The sequence below is a fragment of the Mesoplodon bidens genome, assembly GCF_964165515.1.
Source record: "Mesoplodon bidens genome assembly, chromosome: 11".
In the NCBI taxonomy this organism is placed as follows: Eukaryota; Metazoa; Chordata; class Mammalia; order Artiodactyla; family Ziphiidae; genus Mesoplodon; species Mesoplodon bidens.
The window spans coordinates 26,170,144-26,189,235 of NC_138167.1; the positions used below are offsets into that span (position 1 = coordinate 26,170,144).

At 37.4% G+C, this 19,092-nt stretch overlaps 1 protein-coding gene across 5 annotated transcripts in view; it reads left to right on the forward strand.

Moving 5' to 3' along the window:
- BICD1 (BICD cargo adaptor 1) overlaps positions 1–19,092 on the forward strand; it is a gene marked incomplete at its 3' end in the record, with an annotated part of 208,292 nt that overhangs the window by 158,829 nt on the left and 30,371 nt on the right. For 2 of the 5 annotated variants that reach the window (XM_081248844.1, XM_081248845.1), the window contains exons 5-8: positions 6,552–7,643; positions 11,670–11,821; positions 14,825–15,142; positions 16,105–16,298. In XM_081248844.1, the coding sequence (XP_081104970.1) occupies positions 6,552–7,643; positions 11,670–11,821; positions 14,825–15,142; positions 16,105–16,298 (1,756 nt within the window). Of the gene's footprint in view, positions 1–6,551; positions 7,644–11,669; positions 11,822–14,824; positions 15,143–16,104; positions 16,328–19,092 lie in introns of those variants that run through there. The other 3 variants (XM_081248846.1, XM_081248843.1, XM_081248842.1) reach the window with 3 other exon arrangements.

The following is a 19,092-nucleotide window of genomic DNA, read 5'->3' on the forward strand; positions in this document are numbered from 1 at the left end:
TGCACCGCAACAAAGAGTAGCCCCCACTCGCCGCAACTAGAGAAAGCCTGTGAACAGCAACAGAGACCCAATGCAGCCAAAAATAAATAATTTTTTTTTAAATTACAGGATACATTGCCTAGAAGTTATTGCAGTTGATGTGAATGAGCCTTGAAAATAATATGGCAGTTCTAATAAACAACACTTACGCACACCTTGCAGCACATACCATGGCAGTACCATTGTTTTGGACCTTCTGAGGGAGCAATAAAATGCACTTTCACTATGACTATCTGGAACACTTGGGGCCAGATGTATTTTGAAATTAAATATTCAGAATATAGAAAGTGTAGGCATAGAGAAAATTTCCCCTCTTCCCTTCTAGGTTCTTTGGCTGGCCTAATAATTAAATTGAAGACAGATTAACAAGAGAAAAACAAATTTAATTTCATATGTAGAAGGGCAGAGGCAGGAATGTAACACCCTATACCAGGGAATATGCAGCTTTTAAGATTTTCTTTCTTAGGATTAAAGAAACCCTTTGAGGGACTTCCCTTGTGGTCCAGTGGTTAGGAATCTGCATTCCAATGCAGGGGACGCAGGTTTGATCCCTGGTTGGAGACTAAGATCCCACATGCCGTGGGGAACTAAGCCTGCAGGCCACAACTAGAGAGCCTGCGTGCCGCAACTACTGAGCCCGCGAACTCTGGAGCCTCCCCACCTCAACTAGAGAGAAGTGCGTGGGCTGTGATGAAGAACCTGTGTGCCTCAACTAAGACCCAATGCAGCCAAATAAATAAATATATATATATTTTTTATGCTTTAAATATACTTTTATTTCTGTTTTTTTAATTAGTCCAAAATAAATACTTTAAAAAATAAAATAAAGAAACCCTTTGAAAGCAGCATACCTGAGTCAAAGCCTATCAGCCTCTTCTTATCTTGCAAGATTCCACCTATGCGTGTAAATTACATTTTCCCCACTAAGGATACTTACTTAACCTGGTTCCCAAAAGAAAAAAACTATGTTTATGCCTTGGGTATCAGGAATGTTGGGTTAATTGCCTCACTTCTCTGAGGTGCATTTATAAAAGGGAAGGTGAAAGGTGATAAATTAGCCCCATCACTAGTCTCTATGATGCCTTTGTTGGAATTAGGAAAAAAATTAAAAAGTCCCCTTCCTCAAGATATCATACTGCCATCTGCTGGAAAATGGTAGTAATATTGATAAATATAAAAACCTACACTGACTACAATTTAAATAGTGCCTCCTAGAATTGGATCACCCTCAAAACCCAGTTATTTCAAACAGGTTATAATAATAATAATAATTCCCAGTGACAAGTACTTTAGTTCATTTTATTAGAATGAAAATAAGTAGATCCTGCCTGGGAACACTAAATAAATTACATAATCTATTTAAAGGAGTCTCTATGCTTGTGCTAAAATTTCTACCTTTGACAAATAGCCTCTGTTTAACTTCATATCACAGAGAGTAAGACTAAGCAGGAGAAAACTCTTTGCATTGTTTTTATCAGTATCATACTGGCTATATAATTTCACACGTAATGTGAGAAAATAGTAACATTTCTGTAAAACTGAAATTTATAAATAAGTTTTGTTGTATCCTCATGGATGTAGAAGAAATAAAGATCCATATTGTGTTTAGATATACTCTATTAAAGGCAATTTAAAATTTTCCTATAATGATGGTAAGTGGTCAATTTGCTGCATGTCCCATAAGAGTTAAAAGCAATTTGTGTATATTTGCTTAATTGGTGGATGCTTATAACCCAGGTAGATAGTGTTATCCCCATTTTACAGATAGGGAAACTGAGGCACAAATATGTTATGTCATTTGCTCAAAGCCAAAAGCCTAGGAAGTGGATTGCTACACAGAGAAAGAGAGAGAGTCAAACAAATGAAATATTATCTGTGCTTAACAAAGACTCACAGAATATTTATGGGATGAAATTAGTAAGACAAGGTTGGTCAGTTCCTAGTTTTTAAAAATGTGACAAATACAATTTCTTAGGACAAAGTTGACAACTTAAGTTGTCAAACTATTATAAACTTTACAGTTAAAGATTACCTTTAAAAGCTTCAGGCAGGGCTTCCCTGGTGGCGCAGTGGTTGGAAGTCCGCCTGTCTATGCAGGGGACACGGGTTCGTGCCCCGGTCCAGGAAGATTCCACATGCCGCGGAGCGGCTGGGCCCGTGAGCCGTGGCCGCTGAGCCTGCGCGTCCAGAGCCTGTGCTCCTCAACGGGAGGGGCCACGACAGTGAGAGGCCCGCGTACCGCAAAAAAACAAACAAACAAACAAAAAAAGCTTTAGGCAAACACATTTCTCAGAAGCCTTATTTTTTTTTTAAACCATCTGTCTGTAACCATAGTAAGAGCATCCATAATCACACGACAAGGGGTGAGTCTATGAAGTTTTTTTTTTTTTGCGGTATGGGGACCTCTCACTGTTGTGGCCTCTCCCGTTGCGGAGCACAGGCTCCGGACGCGCAGGCTCAGCGGCCATGGCTCACGGGCCTAGCCACTCCGTGGCATGTGAGATCTTCCCGGACCGGGGCACGAACCTGCATCAGCAGGGCACTCTCAACCACTGCGCCACCAGGGAAGTTCAATGTAGTTATTTTTTAAGAACAGCTTTATGGCAATTATTCACATACAATCCACCCACTTGAAGGGTATACTTTGGTGTTTTTTAGTATAGTCACACAGTTGTTCAATCACCACCACAGTCAACTCATTACACCAAAAAGAAACTATGTACCCATTAGTAGCCACTCCAACCGTAGGCAACCACTAATCTACTTTATGTCTCAGTAGATTTGTCTATTCTGGACATTTCATTTAAGTGGAATCACACAATATGTGGTCTTTTGTGTCTGGCTTCTATCACTTAGCATAATATGTTCAATTCATGTTGTAACATATAGTAGTATTTCATTTCTTTTTATTGCCAAATAAGACTCTATTATATAGATATACCACATTTTATTTATTCATTTATCAGTGATGGACATTTGAGTTATTTCCACTTTTCAGCTATTATGAATAATGCTGTTATGAACATTCATGTACAGGTTTTTATGTGCACTTATATTTTAATTCCCTTGAGCATATACTTAAGAGTAGAGTTGCTGGGTCGTAGGGTAACTCTATGTTTCACCTTCTGAGGAACTGCAAGACTGTTTTCAAAGCAGCTGAACCATTTCACATCTCTACCGGCAGTGTATGAGGATTCTGATTTCTCCACAGCCTCACAGACGTTTATTTGCCTCTTGACCATAGCCTAATTGCCCTGGCTAGAACTTCTAGTACAACGCTGAATAAAAGTGGCAGGAGCAATCATTTTCGTCCTGTTCCTGATCCTAAGAGGAAAGCATTCACCATTAAGTATGTCATCTGTGGGTGTTTTGTAGACGCCCCAGCAGGTTTAGGAAGTTCTCTTCTATTTCTAGATTGTTGTCTGTTTTCATCATGAAGGGGTATTGAATTTTGTCAGATGCTTTTTCTGCATACATTGAGATGATCAGTGGTTTTGTCCTGTGTTCTGTTAATACAGTGTATTATATTTATTGATTTTTGCATGTTAAGTCAACATTGAATTCCTAGGATAAACCCCACTTGGTCAGGTTGTCTAACACTTTTTTATATATTGCTGGATTCAGTTTTCTAGTATTTTGTTCAAGATTTTTGTGTCTATATTCATAAGAGATACTGGTCTATAGTTTTCTTTGCCTGGTTTTGGTATCAGAGTAATACTGGCCTCATAGAATGACTTGAAAAGACTCCCTCCCCTTCTTTTTTTTTTTTGAGTCTTTGTCCAGCTGACTGACTTTTGCATATACGTGTGTGTGTGTGTGTGTGTGTGTGTGTGTGTGTGTGTGTCTGTGTGAGAGAGACAGACAGACAGAGAGAAGAGATTCCTTCTCACCACACTCTCCAAAATATATTACCTTCTTTTCCAACTGCTGGATTCCCTCACCTTGTGTTTCTTGGTTGTAGGCTGATCTTTTTTCACAGCTCTCATTCATCAGGGCACAGATTTGCCAGTGTTACTTCACTTCAAGCAGAGAAGAATGTTATTTATTTCTGAGTTCTATTTTACATACTCATACGATGTATAACATTACAAAAATCACACCAGTCATTCAGGTGTCAAATTGAAAGTCAGATGACCAGGATAAAGACTTTATAGAAATTAATAACTCATAAAACAGCTTTTATTTCTTTTCCTATAAAAGTCCTAATATAAACATGCAAATTCTGCTGTCTTTTCTTTTGTTCCTTCACAAAAGAATCTATCCGTACTCAGTACATGTAAATGTGTTTATTTAAAAGTTAAACACTCAGCGAAATTAAAAATAATTTCTATGGTGGTCCAGTGGTTAAGACCCCACGCTCCCAATGCAGGGGGCCCAGGTTCGATCCCTGGTTGGGGAACTGGATCCCACATGCATGCCGCAACTAGGAGTTCGCATGCCACAACTAAGAATTCCACATGCTGCAACTAAAGATCCCATGTGCCGCAAATAAGACTCGGCTCAGTCAAAATAAATAAATAAATAAATAAATATTAAAATCGTCCCCTCCCTCCAACCGTCATTCCAACTGCCTTTAAAAGTAATAATAATAATAATAATAATAATTTCTATGGGATGGGATTTCGCTGGCGGCCTCCGTGCTTTAGGACTCCGTGCTTCCACTTCGGGAGCACGGGTTCGAAACCTGGCCAGGGAACTAAGATCCCACACACATGCCACAACTAAGAGCCTGCATGCTGCATGGCCAAAAAATAATAAAAATTTCTATGGCACATAATTATAACAATAATAATAATATATATTGTGTACTTATACCAGACTACAGAGTTTACAAATTATGCATTCAAGTTTTCTGGCAAAACAACCAACCCTACTATGCAAAGTAAAATCTTCAGTTTCAGATAGAAGACAGAGATTGTAAGAAGAGAAATAAGGCAACTATTCTTAGTCACTGTAGAAGATTATATATTATTTATATATAATTATAGAAGATTACAGTTAACTCAGCAAGGCTCTCTTGAATAAGTTCTTCACAAATGGAGATTAAAATATACACTTAAAATGAATAGTAATTTTAATCTTTAAGTGCTTTGCATTTAATAATTCAAAGTACCATGTATCTTAAATAGCTTAAGCCCTGCTGTCTGAAATCCAAATACAATTTAAGGTACTTCAAGCCTCAGTAGCTGAGGGAAAATGTAATGGCAGAGTTATACAAAATTATCCACAATTTAGTTATCTTTTTTTGGAGGGGGAGGGCAAACCAACCTCAATTGTCCAGAAAAAATATATATACACACACACACCTGTATGTATGTATGTGTGTATAAAATTTGGACATCATTCCCTATTCAAATGATTCCACCAGAAATGTATTGAGTGTGGAAGTTAGTACTATATGTGGAACATATACATATGAAGGAGACAGTGTTCTATTTGATGTTTTCTGGAGGTGCTATCATGAAGAAACTGGTAGACATACTTTGGGGCTTAGAAAATGTTCATGTTAAATGGGAATTGGCAAAGTCCAGGTTGGAAGCTCTCCTAAAGGCATTATCTCATTTATCGTAACACTTTTGCCTCTAAAACAAACCTGAGACACGTTCAGTACATTTTGTTCTCGTCCAGTTTTTAGTTTTATCCAAAAGTTTTTCCTATTGAAGAGCTTTTTGAAATCAGCTATGTGTATTGTATTCATGTATACTAATCAAATGATATTTAGACTTTTCAGAGCAAATTTACTTAATTTTTAAGAGAAAAAGAAAAAAAACAGTCCATTTCATTGAGATTGTATACAATACCAATAATAGAATATTTAGGAGACTTTCCATCACTTTTATCAAAAATTCAAATGTCTTGGCTTTTCATCAAATACTGTGTTGCATAATTACCTGGATTTTCACTTAAAATTATTGCCCAATAGTCTGGGTAAGTCAATTCATCTTCAGCTATAAGCAAGTACAATCTGTTATACGTAATGAAACCCAGCTAAGAGGATTTGTATTCAAATATATCCTGACTCTGAGATGAAAGAGTTGCTTTTGCACATACAAATACAAATTTGTAAAGCAGATGTGTTTGCCATGTAGAAGCATTTTGGTCGTGGGAATTGGACCACAGTTACCCAAATGTTAACAACAGCTAACATTATAATACCTTGAGCGTTAAATTCACTGTCCTACTGAATCATCCAAATGTCCCTATGAGACAGGCGTTGTTATGCTCCTTTTATACGTTATTAAACTGAAGCTTGCCCAGATTTGACTTGTGTATAATGCATGAGAATTTAGATGGGTAAATATGCAGAGCATAATTCTTTTGGAATGATGTACTTTTTTGATTGACTTACCAGTACCGCTGAAATAAGAAAACACACTCCAATTCAACTTGTAGTAATGGAAACATGGGCTCTTCTGCATTTTTAAAACATATACATGTCCAAATGTGAATGGGTCAAGCTCATCACTGGCATTGCCTTGAAGTCATTCAGAGACTTTCTTTTGCCCTTGCAGGTAGAACGGGAGAAGGCCATTCTTCTGGCCAATCTCCAGGAGTCACAGACGCAGCTGGAACACACCAAGGGGGCACTGACGGAGCAGCACGAACGGGTGCACCGGCTCACGGAGCACGTTAATGCCATGAGGGGCCTGCAGAGCAGCAAGGAGCTCAAGCAGCTGGATGGGGAAAAGGGCCAGGACTCGGGAGAGGAGACCCATGACTACGAGGTGGACATCAATGGCTTAGAGATCCTTGAATGCAAATACAGGGTAGCAGTAACTGAGGTGATCGATTTGAAAGCTGAAATTAAGGCCTTAAAGGAGAAATATAATAAATCTGTAGAAAACTATACTGAAGAGAAGACGAAGTATGAGAGTAAGATCCAAATGTATGATGAGCAGATTACAAGCCTTGAGAAGACCACCAAGGAGAGTGGAGAGAAGATGGCCCATATGGAGAAGGAGTTGCAAAAGATGACCAGCATAGCCAATGAAAATCACAATACCCTTAATACAGCCCAGGATGAGTTGGTGACATTTAGTGAGGAGCTAGCTCAGCTTTACCATCATGTATGTCTGTGTAATAATGAAACCCCTAACAGGGTCATGCTGGACTACTATAGGCAAAGTAGAGTCACCCGTAGTGGCAGCCTGAAAGGGCCTGATGATCCCCGGGGACTTTTGTCTCCACGGTTAGCCAGGCGGGGTGTGTCATCCCCTGTAGAAACAAGGACCTCACCTGAACCAGTTTCAAAAGAAAACACAGAGGCCAGCAAAGAACCAAGTCCAACCAAGACTCCCACCATCTCTCCTGTTATTACTGCCCCACCATCATCTCCAGTATTAGACACAAGTGACATCCGCAAAGAACCAATGAATATCTACAACCTTAATGCCATAATCCGGGACCAAATCAAACATCTGCAGAAAGCTGTGGACCGGTCCTTGCAACTGTCTCGTCAAAGAGCTGCAGCACGGGAGCTGGCCCCCATGATTGATAAAGACAAAGAAGCCCTAATGGAAGAGATCCTCAAGCTTAAGTCCCTGCTGAGCACCAAACGGGAGCAGATCGCCACACTGAGGGCAGTGCTGAAAGCCAACAAACAGGTGATCTCATTCTACTAATGAGCCATGCTAACCAACACTTTAACTAGTTTATTCCTAAATGTTTTTGAGTGTCCACAACCATCAGGATGAGAGTTCAGATTCCTGGTCATAGAGGAATAAAACAAACTATGGCCAGAGCCAGATCAGAATGTAATAATTTCTTTGAAGTGAATGGATGAAACCGGAGAGTAGCTATGCCCTACTAAGTAGAGGTAGAGGTGAGGAAATTAAAGCAGGAACAGAGAAGATCCAGCTGCAGATGTAGAAAGGCAGTCCAGGCGGTACTTACCTGGAGCCCAGCGATCACTGAGTGTAGAAATAGGAGATGGGGGAATGCAGAATAGTCTGGCATGGAAGCTTACACCAGGCAGAGACTGCAGCAAGAAAGGCACCCTGGTAGGCAGCTAGAGCAAACAGAGGGGAGCTCTCTAGAGAGAGAGGTAGAGATAGAGATAAAATAGAATGTGCACCAACTCTGCCACTAACCACATATCTGAAGTTTAGGTCCACTTGGGATGTCAATTCACCTCAGTGAGAGCTTAAGCAGTAGAGAATTTTTCCTAACCATAGATCTTGTCCTTCTGGCATAAGTAGGAATGCTACCACATGATCCTACCTAACTCCTAGATCTCCTTGATGTCTGAATTTGGTTTCCACCGTCAAGCTTTACCTGGATGACAGTGCTATGACATATAGGTGGGAAAATATTTTTAACCTGTTATTTTCTCTGGAAAGTGAGACTTGAAAGATACCTTTGAGAAGGGTGCTGAATAAAGGGCATTGATAAAAAGAAGCAACAAAACATCCAATACCTTCCTGCAAATGTGAGCAATGCTAGTGTTGGAGAGTGAAAGTTAATTTCAGATTCAGACTTCCTTTCCCTTTTGCCTTTAACTGGGGGAAACCATACCATTATCATGCCGTCTACATTGCAGCCTTCTACCATCTTTATCTTCAGTTCCCATAAACCTGTTGATAGAATTTGGAGGTCTATACCACAAGCAGTAATAACCTTTGCACTGTATAAACATGTGTTTTACAAATCTAAAGGCAAAATAGGACCTTATTTTTCTGCTATCACTTCAGGGAATTAGAAAAGATTCGGGTGAATGAAGAATTTGTGAGAGATCTGATTCCAGTTTGCGGTCAGAATAAAGAATTTGTTACCATATCCTTCCAAAGACCCAATGATTTAGTGGTCATGAATAACTAATACCGTATTAGATAAGGCTTAGAAGACCTTCATCAGGGACATAATATCCTGGGCATTCTTGGTCAAGCCATTCAAATAACTTCTTTGACTTCTTCCTGAAGTTTGAATATTACTGACCTAGAAACCTAGATCTATAGAAGTGTCAAGATGCCTAATTGACATAGAAGTACAGATAAGCATGGTTGATCAGCCAAGAGACTAATTTGTCAGTAAGCATTCATTGATTCCATATTTCATGGCAGGTAGTAAGTAGGGATGCAAAAATAAATGACTAGGAATCTAGTAGAATTTCAATACATGCCTGTAACTATTTACAAGATAGTACCTATCATCGAGCATTTTAGAGTGATATAAACATTGCCATAGGAATTCAGAGCAGTTCAAAGCATTCCTGGCTGAATTTTATTTTCATAGTAGTTTGTGGTACCATTTGCATTACATTAGTGTCACAGCCCATATGGTCTCAGTAAATTAAATGTAAACACATTTCTAGCCATGCCTTTAGTTTACATTTTAATGATGTTAGGGCTATTGCTGTGATGCTGTGTGCCATAAATAGTTCAGGTCTCTACAGATGACATCCACTATATTTAGACGTTGTGAAGTATTTATTATTAAGGCTAAGCTAAGAATTCTGTCATAGAGGAAAAAAAGAGAATCTTCCTGTTTTTATTAAAACAGGCATTCTGCATTCTCTATGACTTTTGATATACCTTAAGGTTTTTTGTAAGCACAGTGTCTTCTGATAAGTAAATGTTTACAAAGAACCATCTGTATACTAAACTGTGATGGATGCTAAAGATTCAAAGAAGGCCAGTATATGGTCCCTGCCTTCCAGAAAAAGACTCACAGACTTCTGGGGATGTCAGAATAGAACAGATAATTACAGTTTGATATTGTACATGCTGTAATCCAATTTACGGGAACATTGCAAAGGAAGTAACTAATGTATCCTAGATCTAGACCTCTGTGGCTGGAAACAAGATTTTTTATTTAGAAAATCAACTTTGGGAGAATGTGGTGAATGCAGATGTCAGCAAATCTGCTAAAGGGTTAGAGATACTTACACTTTCTTAATTCCGGAAAAGCTTTGTGCAATTTTGTTGACAAAAATCTACAAACATTGCTGAGTCCTTTGGGGTATTTTTCACAATCAATGAGTTTGTACGTCTGTTTCAGATCTTGCTCTTCTGTCACTTCCCTCTCTTTTCCCCTTAGATAACTGACCATGTAGCTCCACGTGTTTACAAACTTGTTACATCTACATTTTCACAACTTAAACTTAACTATCTGTTCTAAGTGATTATGTGTCTAAATTTTTAAAAAATTAAACAACTGCCATTTTTCCCCAGGTCGATTTCTGCATTCTGGATAACTTTCTGAATCTATAACATTTCTAAAGTTTCTACTGAGTTATAGCACTACAGAACATACTAAACTATTTTATGAGTAACCTCTCGTTTTAATCTGAATTTAAATACAATCAAAACTATTAAGTTACATTAAAAATAAAAATTAAAAAAACTATTAAGTTACGACTTTGGAATAAAAACATTAACAAACTACCTTATCCAATAGTGTTTTAATTAAAAAAGAATCCATTTATCTCTATAAATGGATTGGCACTTTGTAGAAGAAAGTTGAAGCACTTGAAGTCCACTTGAAGTCCACTTGAAGCACAAAAAGGAATGTTAAAAAACCACAGTAGTCTTCCTGGGAAATCCCATTACTAATGGATTTTTTTCATTAGTAATGGGCTTTTTTCATTAGTATTGAATATTTTTACACACTCTGAAAACTGTAGTTAACAGTTTGTAAAAATGGTGTGTTTCCAGTTTGGCCTCAATATGAATACCATGGGGGCTATGCATCAAATAGGCAGTCCCTAAATATACATTGATTTCATGCATTGATTTAGCCAACATTTTTTGTTTGTTTGTTTCTATTTCCTACTGTGTGTCAGGCTAGTTCTCAATTTGAAACACTCTTAATTCCAAGAACTTAAACATGCCCAAATCCCAAATTCAAACAAATACTTTAATTCATTCAATATTTTGGTGCCTGCTTTGGCAGCATATATACTAAAATTGGAACGATACAGAGAAGATTAGTACGGCCCCTGCACAAGGATGACACGCAAATTCGTGAAGCATTCTATATTTAAAATATATGTATATATTTTTTGGAATCTGATTTTATGGAGATTGTGAAGAAGAATTTGACTATAATTTATTGTTTTGAAGAAGTTGTATACAAAGACTTAGGAAATAATTGATTCTTTGTTGATTCTTTTCCTTAAATATATAATATGGATTTATAGTTTGTCATACTCATGTTATAAATTGCAATGACCTGTGTCTTTTATTCTATATCTTTCAGACCCACCAAGCACAGGTGACAAAAGAATATTTGAGTTCTGTTGTATTTCGACTGGGAGCTGTGCTTCTTCACTAACTTCTCCTTGATAAAACCCTTCTTGTATAAAATTTCATTTTGGCTCCCTTCATATCTGAAAATCCCACACTCAATAATCTGCATTAAATATTTACTGAACTACTATCATTCCCTTAGCTCTTGATAGTGACTGGTTCACAGCTGGCTTCTAGGGCAGTTTATCCGCATTATAGATTCACATTTATGTTTTGACATAAAAAAAATTGCCCTATGTCCAAAGTACATATATATGTTTATATAAAATTCAACCTAGACAATTTCACTTTTTATTTATGAAAGAAATAGACCCAGCATGAAGAATCTGTATGATAGATTTTCCTGATATGAAAATTGTAAGCATTGTGATTTTTCTGCTTTAGACAGCTGAGGTGGCATTAGCTAATCTCAAGAACAAATATGAAAACGAAAAAGCAATGGTGACTGAAACTATGACGAAACTTAGAAATGAACTGAAGGCTTTGAAAGAAGATGCAGCAACTTTCTCATCCCTGAGAGCAATGTTTGCAACAAGGTAATAGTTTTTCTTGCAAGATTAGCTGTGGTACATGGGGAAAAGACTTCAAAATGCACATGTTCATCTTCGTGCATCGTGAGTGTTACTTAGTCTGCCATCTAAAAGGGCAAGGTGTAAAGAAAATACATGAGGTTCCACTCTGACAAATCTAAGATAAAACCTTTTGTGCTGTTTTCCAGAGCCCTCTACTGGACACACTGGGTCAAGCAATTCTTCTACATACAAGTGTTTTTATTTATTAATTTTTAAAATTTTTTAATTTTTTAATTTTTTGGCCATGCCACACAGCTTGCAGATCTTAGTTCCCCAACCAGGGAGAGAAGCCGGGCCCCCAGCAGTGGAAGCAGAGTCCTAACCACTGAAATCCCAAGAAATTCCCCATACAAGTGTTTTTAAATTAATAGATATTTTTTCTAGAGACTTATGTGCCCAAAAGAATTAGACCAAAAAAAAAAAAAAAAAACAAACCAAAAAACCTCCAATAAGGGGAAAAAACCCACTTCCTAAAATAGCTAAATATTTCATTATCACCACTGACATTTATTTCTGTATACATAAAAGTGTTTATCATTAGCAAGTATTTGTGTGAAAAAGATACTTTGTAATGAAGATTAATATTCATATCAGCTAATTACTTTAATATAGTGTGAATTAAATTATAATTTCTAAAATGTAATTATATGTATCAACAAATTTTTCACACTGCCCAACTAATAATTTAGACAAATATTAGTTACTACCTCCCCCCACCAGTTTTGTTACGAAGCACCACTATATTATTTTTTAGACTTGAAATGCTGGTTAAGAATTATTGATTCAACGTTTTCAAAATCTTGAGGTGTTCAATATAGTGTTGCAGTTTCCTTTTTGTTGTCACAATTCAGTGCCAAAACAAAAATAGTTCTATAGGGCTTCCCTGGTGGCGCAGTGGTTGAGAATCCGCCTGCCAATGCAGGGGACACGGGTTCGTGCCCCAGTCCGGGAAGATCCCACATACCGTGCAGCGGCTAGGCCCGTGAGCCATAGCTGCTGAGCCTGCGCGTCCGGAGCATGTGCTCCGCAACGGGAGAGGCCACAGCAGTGAGAGGCTCGCGTACCGGAAAAAAAAAAAAAAAAAAAAAAAAGTTCTATATTTTATATGATTCAAACTTGGTACAAAATTCACAAAGCATAACTATTCCTTTCCTTTTTTACAGATTCAGTAAATTACTTACGTGTAGCTGATATAATGTAAAAAAAAAAAATCCTGGGCCCTGGAATCTGTCCAGCTTCCTTTTAGTGTCAGAAGAGAAAAGGCTCAAACTCAAACTTTGTTATTGACTCTTGGAAATGGCAGTGAGGCGGCCGAGTCCCTAAGAGACCACAAGGTTACAGGAGGACTGAAGGGAACTGACTTCTGGGTCTGAGCACAGTAGAGTTTGGGGAGTAGAATGTGCACACCTCTGGCCACTATGGCGGTGGAGGGCGGCAGGATGGAGAATGGGTTTGGTGCACAATGCCCTCCTCTTTGAAAAGGAAATCAAAACATTTTTAAAGGGACATTTAATGTCTCGATCTGGTTTATATAAGAATTATTATCCTCAAATAATGCATTTTCACAGAAATTTGTTTTTTCAGGTATATTAACTGCCTTACTCCACAGTATTTTTAAAAATATTTTTTTCTAACCAATTAAAATAAATCCAGGGTCCTGAAATCCACATTTTATTTTACTAAGCCCTGATTTTTCTTATGATATTCCTACTATGCTTCTCAACATTCAGTGTTAAAGAAAATGGAACCCAGGAGATTGGGATTGACATATATACACTAATATGTATAAAATAGATAACTAATAAGAACCCGCTGTATAAAAAATTAAATTAAATTATATATATATATATATTTTTGGCGGTATGCGGGCCTCTCACTGTTGTGGCCTCTCCCATTGCAGAGCACAGGCTCCAGACGTGCAGGCCCAGAGGCCATGGCTCACGGGCCCAGCCGCTCCGCAGCACGTGGGATCCTCCCGGACCAGGGCACGAACCCACGTCCCCTGCATCGGCAGGCGGGCTCTCAACCACCGCGCCACCAGGGAAGCCCCTAAATTATATTTTTTAAAAAAAGAAAATGGGCCCCACCTGGATCTCAAGTTCTTTCACTACAAAGTCTGTTCTTTCTTTAAAATACCAAAAGTCTTGTGTTAATTTCAAAGTTTGTACAATACATTTTGGGTAACTCCAGAAAGTCATTAACTATCTTCTGATTCATGGAGAGTTCTTACTATCCTAGTGGGTAAATAAATGCAGAAAAAACTCAATAATTGTGTGAATAATTCGTCCTTCCAAATGTACATATGCTTAGGTGTTACTTTTGGTAGAAAAAAAGACCACTGAGCTTATCCTCCTGCTGCAGCACAAGTATCAAACCTGAGTAAAGATGTTCCTGACAGCCGGCTATATCTGTTTTGAACCCTATGCGAATCTTGGTTTTCTCTGACACCTATTGCTTTATCATCTGGTTGGGAAATCACTGAAGATACTCAGGTTTCTAATTCAGGCATATCTGCCATATTGAAAACAATAACAACTACAATCTGTACTCAATTAAAATAAAACCTATAAATATAAATAAAGAAGTACATATTTTCTTTACAAATATTATTATTCCTTTGCATGTTACACGCATAGACTATAAAGCTATTGTACCACATCTACAATGCTGTGAACATTACCTGAGACTTTACTGTTGGTTCTTCTGCAACCACAATAACTGTCTCTGGGGTTTAAGATACCACCTATTAAGAATGTCCCCATATATACTTCATTGTATAGATTAACTATCAGTTATTGAACCTGCTCTGTTTCCAGTTTTCTACTGTAATAGATTACTTCCATTGTGATCTAGGAAGACCAGTGTTCGAAATATCTAAATTCCAGTAAAATTCATTACTTTCAACTTAAGTTCCAAACTTAATTTCACCAAGATTTTCTCCTGACCACTTTTCTGCTGTGGTTCCAGATGTGATGAATATGTCACACAGTTGGATGAGATGCAGAGACAGTTAGCAGCTGCAGAGGATGAGAAGAAGACTCTAAACACTTTGTTACGAATGGCTATCCAGCAAAAACTCGCCCTGACCCAGCGGCTGGAGGACTTAGAGTTTGACCATGAGCAGTCCCGTCGCAGCAAAGGCAAACTTGGAAAGAGCAAGATCGGCAGCCCTAAAGTAAGTGGGGAGGCATCAGTCACCGTGCCCACCATAGACACTTACCTCCTGCATAGTCAGGGCCCACAGACACCCAACATTCGGGTCAGCAGTGGCACTCAGAGGAAAAGGTATGCATGCAGCGATCTTCATAGTATGGTGCAGTGGCCAGATTTTAGTTAACTGCAAAAGTTAATGTGCTTTTATTGTGGAGGATGGAGGAAGGAAAGGAAGGGAAAAACTGGGAGTGGGTGTGTAAATGGGCCTTGCCCATGTTGGTTTTTCCAAATTAAAACCTTTGGATACTTGTGTTTATTTATTCCTTTCTGTCCCCCACACCCCATCTCTTGGTTAACCATAATATACTTTTCAAGTGTCTGTTAACATTTTTGCTGTTCCTTGTATGCATAAATATGCCTCTCCCTTACCTCCAACCTAAAAATTGGTAGACAAAAAGGTCAATATTAAGAATGAAGCTATGTTTTACATGGGTGATAGTTTTAATGGCAATGGTGCTATTTACCAGCTTCTCTCTAACGAGGCAAGGATATGAATGTGTTCTCTTAGGGGAACTTTTGTCCATATTCTGAAAACTGATGACTGACTGAAAGGAGATGTCTCTATTTAGGTCAAATAGAATGGAATATGTATAGTCTTTTTCTTAAAAGCAGGTTTTTGTGCTTTTTCATTTGGTATGTGAATATTGTTCAAAAGTCACTTGTATGGTTTTTAATGGCTTGATTTTATGACCTTTTTCCAGAGTCCTGGATGTTGAATCACTTACCCTGTATTTTCAGTTAATAGTAAAGTTTTTATTTTAGGAGTTTTCAGTTAAGAATCAAACAATATAAATATTTTCTATTTGTGGTTCAAACTGACTAACTATAATAAATCTCTTTTCCAGTATCCAGTACAGTTTCCAAATAGGGTTGTATCCTGGTATGGAAACTAAACATTTAGTGAAAATCTTGATTTACTTGTTAAAAGATTTTAAATGCCAATATAAATAATGTTGTCACTGGTGAGGCTTTGAAAGGTAATTAAAGTAAAACTTTTTTGTTTCCTATATGTATTTTCTTGGATCTCCTGCAAGACAATTTTCACCTTCCCTTTGTGATCAGAGCCGTCCCAGGACTTCAGGGGCTTCCTACCTACAGAATTTATTAAGAGTTCCCCCTGATCCCACCTCCACAGAGTCATTTCTTCTGAAGGGCCCCCCTTCCATGAGTGAATTCATCCAAGGGCACCGGCTCAGCAAGGAAAAAAGGTTAACCGTGGCTCCACCAGGTAAACATTTTTTCCTTGGGTGCATGTGATGCAAATGATGAGTTGAATAGACAGCTCTCCCCTTCCTTCCAGCCACTCACTCCCACCCATCCGCAGAGTCTAACTTTAATGACGGTAAATTCCTATGGTTAAAGTAAAAATGCCTTTATACCTCTCTTTCAGTTTCCTTCTTTACTCAGCCACACAATCATTTCTTAGGAGTCTCCAGCGACCTCCTTTTAACAGACAAGGATGGAAAATGAGAGTTGGAAGGAATGGGATAGCTGAAGGGAAACTAGCAACAGGCACAACACAGGACACACACAGTCAGGTCCTATTTGCAGTTTGGTAGCTCATAGCAATTCCGTCTTGGTCAAATTTTGTCATTTTCTTCTGATCATTTTTAATGTAATTTCAGTAAAGGGAGCCATCTTTATAAAAAGCCTTTTGGGCTGATCTCCTTTTGTAGTGACTCAGAATGTCTCCTCAGTTATAGAGAATGTAAAAGTAAAATCCTCTAAGGTTTTGCTCCTCAGGAACATTTAAGGTCTTAGCGTAATGTTCTTATAGTTTGTAAGCCCTTATTGATTTGTGCTTACCAGCATGCTCACAACTTACTTTAGCTTCACTGTTTAGCATTTTTCTTTTTTCTTTTTTTAATATTTTTTATTTTTTCTATGAAAGGCCTCAATTGAAAATGTGACTCCTGGCAGATAAAGATCATCCTTTTGGGAAATCCCTGCCTGCATGCTACCTATAGGTCAGAGGTGGTACACAGGAATTCTGTGAAACAAAATAAGCCCAAAGGCAGCTGTTATTAGGCTATTGCAGGGAATGAAAAAGTAAAACTAATTCTAGTTAGTTGTCAACAGTTAGAAACTCAGGAGATTTCACCTGAACACCTGTATTTCTGGGCTCCCTTGAAGGATTCTGAATATCTGGCAGCCCTAAGTGTGCATTCATGCATGTCAGCAACCTGTCGGATCTATGTAGTGCCTGCTGCTTTTAAACAGGGCAAACTGCAGTTTACCACAGGGTCCCTCGCTCCCAATTCCTTATATCCAGCCTGCTGCACTTGTTTCTGTTATCTTCCGGCCCCTACTGTAACCTTTGAGTTTGCCACCTTTGCCACAGAATTTTTTTAATTTACTTCAATTTTACCTTAATTCCTTTTTGGAAACCTCAGCCTTTGGATCTCTAATACTGTACTTTCCTTATCTGATTCATAAGTCAGCCTACTGATCGGGATTAAAAGATATGGTGTGGAAATTTATAGCAGAAGTTAAACATTCTAAGAATGTTTGAGGACATAGGTAGTGATAAGGAGTTAGAAGAGCCTTAACAGCCAAAATGTACACCTAAAACAAAAGGCAACAACTCTCCTGGACGATCCTCCTTTCATAACTCTTTTCCTCTTCTTTTAGACCCCTTTGGAAGTATCCGTGAGTCACCAAAGTGGTCTTGATTCATCAGGACACCTAACTTAAATAAAACCCACAGGTCTTTTTGTGTTCCAACTGGACTTAGTAGCACTATCTTCTAGAACTTAGAAAAGAAATTCTGTGATTAATAAGTAACCCTATTGTATTTTAATTTTAAAAGTGATATATCAGTAAGATTAAAATTAATAATAAATATTAATAACTATTTTCATTTTATATATGACTATTTGATGCATGTTTACATTAATATCTATTTTACATCATTGTCATTACATTGTGGAAACCACTAACAGATATCATAAACTTTTCTATGTTACTGCCTAGTCTTATTTTTATTTTTAAAGGTTGTATCATAGATTCTATTTCAGATATTGTTATTGCATTAATCACTACTTCCTCTCGTTAGCCACTGAGATGGTTTTCCATTATTTGTTATAAGATGCTGTTAGGAATAGCATGCATTCAACTTCTCATCTATTTCATTTTCTTCTCAAAAGTGAGATCACTGGGTTAAAGTATGAACATCTTTATGTTTTTTGCTCCATTTTGATGTGCCGTCAAAAAGGGCATATCATGTACTAAAAGTCCAACATTTTCACACATTCTGACTCTTTCTACAACTTTATAGACACTGTACACATCTTGCAACTCTAAGGCTAGTCAGCATACATGAATGAGAATACTATTATGTAGTCTTAAATTCTTTAATTTTGAATAATGAGAAAATGCCATAGGCCTTAGAAATGATTGCTATATACAAGATTAGAGAGATAAATAATGTGGAATTCAGAATCGTCATTAGGCCAGAAAATCATTTTAATGACAACTTAGCATATTGATAAACCTTATATTTTTAACCATTTATTTGAAGTTAAAATAATAAAAGCAGGAAGGAAGTAAAGCTGTTATTATAGCCTGAAGAATTTTTAACTGGATATCATGGAACCAATCAGATTAATCGTTAATAAATTCTTAAATCAACCCAGCAACATTTTCTAAAAGGTTCTGGTTAAATGAATTACTATAGAAACTGATTAGCCATCTACACCAAGTAGTAGCTTCTAAAAATATTTGCACTATTGACAATATATTATTTTTCTTAGGCTGAACTATATTGTATAAAACATATTAAACATTATTTGATGCTTTTACTATATAAAATGTTTTCATTAAGCTGAGGAAGGGAAAATATGCCGTATATATCCAGTCCTATGTCCTATGCAAGAAATATCTTAAAGCCATGGGAAATAATAGGTTTTATGAGTTTAATATGTTATTATTATACATTTACTTGCTGGTAACAATATATATTCATCACTTTAAAAGGACAATTTCCTGTTAATTTATCAGAATGTTTTTTGATAGGCATTGTT